Below are 2,888 nucleotides of genomic sequence, written 5' to 3'. Positions count from 1 at the left end.
AAAAGTTTGCTTTTTAGTGCAAGGTTTTGGGAGGCCATATCATATACATATAATATATGCATATCAAGATAGCACTTAATATTTTTACTACATTAAAGGTAAGCTTACTCTGAAAATACAGCGATACGCCAAAACTGTTAAAACGGCTTATAAGCAATATTTTGGATTTGCTACTGAAGTGAGAAATAAAGGGTGACTGCCATAAATATGCTGTTATAGTTGTCCAAGAATTTCGAAAGGCTAGGTTGAAGGAAATTACAAGTCTAAGCCAAACTAAAAATGAACACTCTTCTGGCTTATATCTTCAATTGAATATTCTCTCTACTGTGATATCTTCATATTGATCATGAACAAGGAAGGTGCAGACTTGTAATATCTCAAAACAAAGTTTTTTTGAATCAATCACGAAAAATTGAAGGAAGGAGTAGGTTCGCAGATGAGCGAGGTAATAACGGATTCCTTTATTTTATCAGAAAACTTCTGACACATCATTTGATAGCTTCTTTCTGATTATAAAGCTTTAGGATGCAATATTCAAACCAGCTTGAATCTTATTACCATCATCAAACATTTTACTTGTATTTTTAAAGCTGGTAGTACTTTTTCACCTTTTTTTAATTATTCCCAATTTAAATATTCTGAATGTTATTTTTTCCATGCCTTTAACTTGCAGAAAAATAAAGTTTTCTCACTTAGATTCATAGTCTGCGACCGCTTTGATTTTCTGTTAATTATAATATTAGTAAAACTTTCTAAAAGATGTTCCCCGAAATTATTAATAAAAGGCTAAAAATCGTCATTTTATGTCTACCAAATCACTAATCAAAATGATGCGATATAATTTGTGCTTATAATTACTATTTGCAGAAAAATGTTCTTACTTTATTATTGATATTTCTGTCGTCTAAGTGAAAAACACAAGTAATTGATTTTGAAATTGAATTTGTGCTAAGATTTGGTATTCCTGAAAACTGTTCTCATTGTATTATTGATATACAGTGCACTCGCGGTAACGTGAACTAATTAAAACCAAGGGAGTTCACGTTAGTGAAAATGTTCACGTTAGCGATTGTCGAATTTGAAGACTCAAAATAACTTCAAATTGCTAAATTCAGGATTTTTACCCATTTAAATGTAAAAGTATTTTATTATTGCCATTAGTATGTTCATGGGTATGAACATACATATTAAATTGCGAATAAAATTTCACATTAGATTTATTCATTAAACAAATCCGTTATCTTTTTCTGCTGCTTTTTCCTTTCTAATAGCTGAAATACTGCTTTCTCCCTTAAGCGTCTAAGTACACTCATGTCGCTTTGATCAACCATTGCATCTCCAGCCCATTGCAATGCCTTGTTAAAGATTTCAACTGCCTCACTTGCGGCAATTATCTTTATGGGGTCTTCGGCAATACAATCATCATCGTCACTTTCTTCAATTTCATGGGTTTCGGTGGTATCATCAACATAAGGGTCATCGTTCCACTCTCGAACCATTGGCAATGTAAACTCAACCTAAAATAGAAAAAAGTAATAATGATATCAAAGTGTGTCGTTAAACTTCTACCTGAGGACTCAAGTCCTGAAGGAGATCAACTGACATTCGCATTAAAGAGTTTATTTGTGCACTCCATTTGTCTTTCAGGATACTTAATGGAATGTTATATTCAGGGTCCTCCTCGTTTCCAATTAAACTTAAAATGTTTTTCCAACAATTGGCAAGAATTTCTGTGCTGACCCGATCCCACGCGACAGATAAAAGGGTAACAGCATCTTTCAACGTTACATTTTTCATTGATTCAAGCAAATCTAAGTTTTTTGCTGCTATTGAAGCCAACAAACTGTTTCTGTAATATAACTTCGTTATTTTAATCGCATTTTGATCCATAGGTTGATAAGAGGGGTGACATTTGGCGGCATAAACATGGCAATTATATTTCCATCTTCAGTTTTTAATTGTGCTTCACTTGGATGAGAGGGAGCGTTGTCAGTAAGTAATAGTGCCTTGATTGGTAAGTTCTTCCGCTTTAGAAACAATCTTACCTGGCCAAAAGCAAGAATTTATAATAATTATTAATTAAGCGAAAAAATTGTTAACCTGTGGCACAAAAAATTGATGGAACCAATGTTTAAAAATGGCAGACGTCATCCAGGCTGATTTCGAGTTCTTATAATTCGTAGGGCAACTAAAGTGTTTAAAGCTGTGTGGATTTTTTGCCTTGCCAATTACTAAAAGTTTAAGTTTATGTGCACCCGATGCATTTGCGCAACAGAGAAATGTTATACGCTGCTTCTCCGTCTTTGTTCCTGGAGCAGTTTCATGCGATGATACATAGGTCTTATCTGGCAAAAGCTTAAAGAATAAACCAGATTCGTCAGCATTATACAATTGGTCATTACATAACTCCATTTCCTCAATTTTTTGTTTTAGTTTCAGTTTAAATGGATCAACCAATTGAGGCTGCGATGAGAGTTTTTCTCCAGATACTTTAAACAATCTAACTCCGTATCTTTTCTTAAATCTCTGGAGCCATCCGTCACTAGCATTGAATCCGGTCGCGTTTTCTTTAAGTAGGGAATGCAATTCCTTAGCCTTTTCTTTTAGCATTAATCCTCTTAAAGGACAATTCCTTTCGCACATCCGGATGAACCAAAGGTATAGACTTTTTTCCATAGCTGGAAGCTCTGACGATTTTAAAGTTTTTCTTTTTCCCGGTCCTTCGTATGTATTATTCACGCATTTTAAAATGGTTTCTTTTTTCTTTTTAATACTGCATATTTTTGAATTAGCAACATTATATTTTTTTGCTAAGTTAGTCACCCTTGTTCCTTTTTTCAGACTGTCTAAAATGTCTGCTTTTTCTTTTAATTGCAAACACTTAGATT

General features: G+C 33.6%; 1 protein-coding gene across 1 annotated transcript; it reads right to left on the bottom strand.

Annotated features, from left to right (window-relative positions):
- Positions 1-1,110: 1,110 nt before the first annotated feature.
- Positions 1,111-2,193, bottom strand: LOC120771332. Its single transcript, XM_040099277.1, has 2 exons — positions 1,570-2,193; positions 1,111-1,517 (listed from the first exon to the last, which is right to left on the bottom strand). Exons 1-2 carry the CDS (start codon positions 1,888-1,890, stop codon positions 1,218-1,220), a joined length of 621 nt encoding a protein of 206 aa, XP_039955211.1. The 5' UTR covers positions 1,891-2,193; the 3' UTR covers positions 1,111-1,217.
- Between the last annotated feature and the right edge of the window lie 695 nt (positions 2,194-2,888).

This window comes from Bactrocera tryoni, chromosome 3, assembly GCF_016617805.1.
Source record: "Bactrocera tryoni isolate S06 chromosome 3, CSIRO_BtryS06_freeze2, whole genome shotgun sequence".
Lineage (NCBI taxonomy): Eukaryota > Metazoa > Arthropoda > Insecta > Diptera > Tephritidae > Bactrocera > Bactrocera tryoni.
The sequence above is the reverse complement of the archived record's forward strand: the minus strand, read 5'-3'. Positions and strand labels throughout refer to the sequence as shown.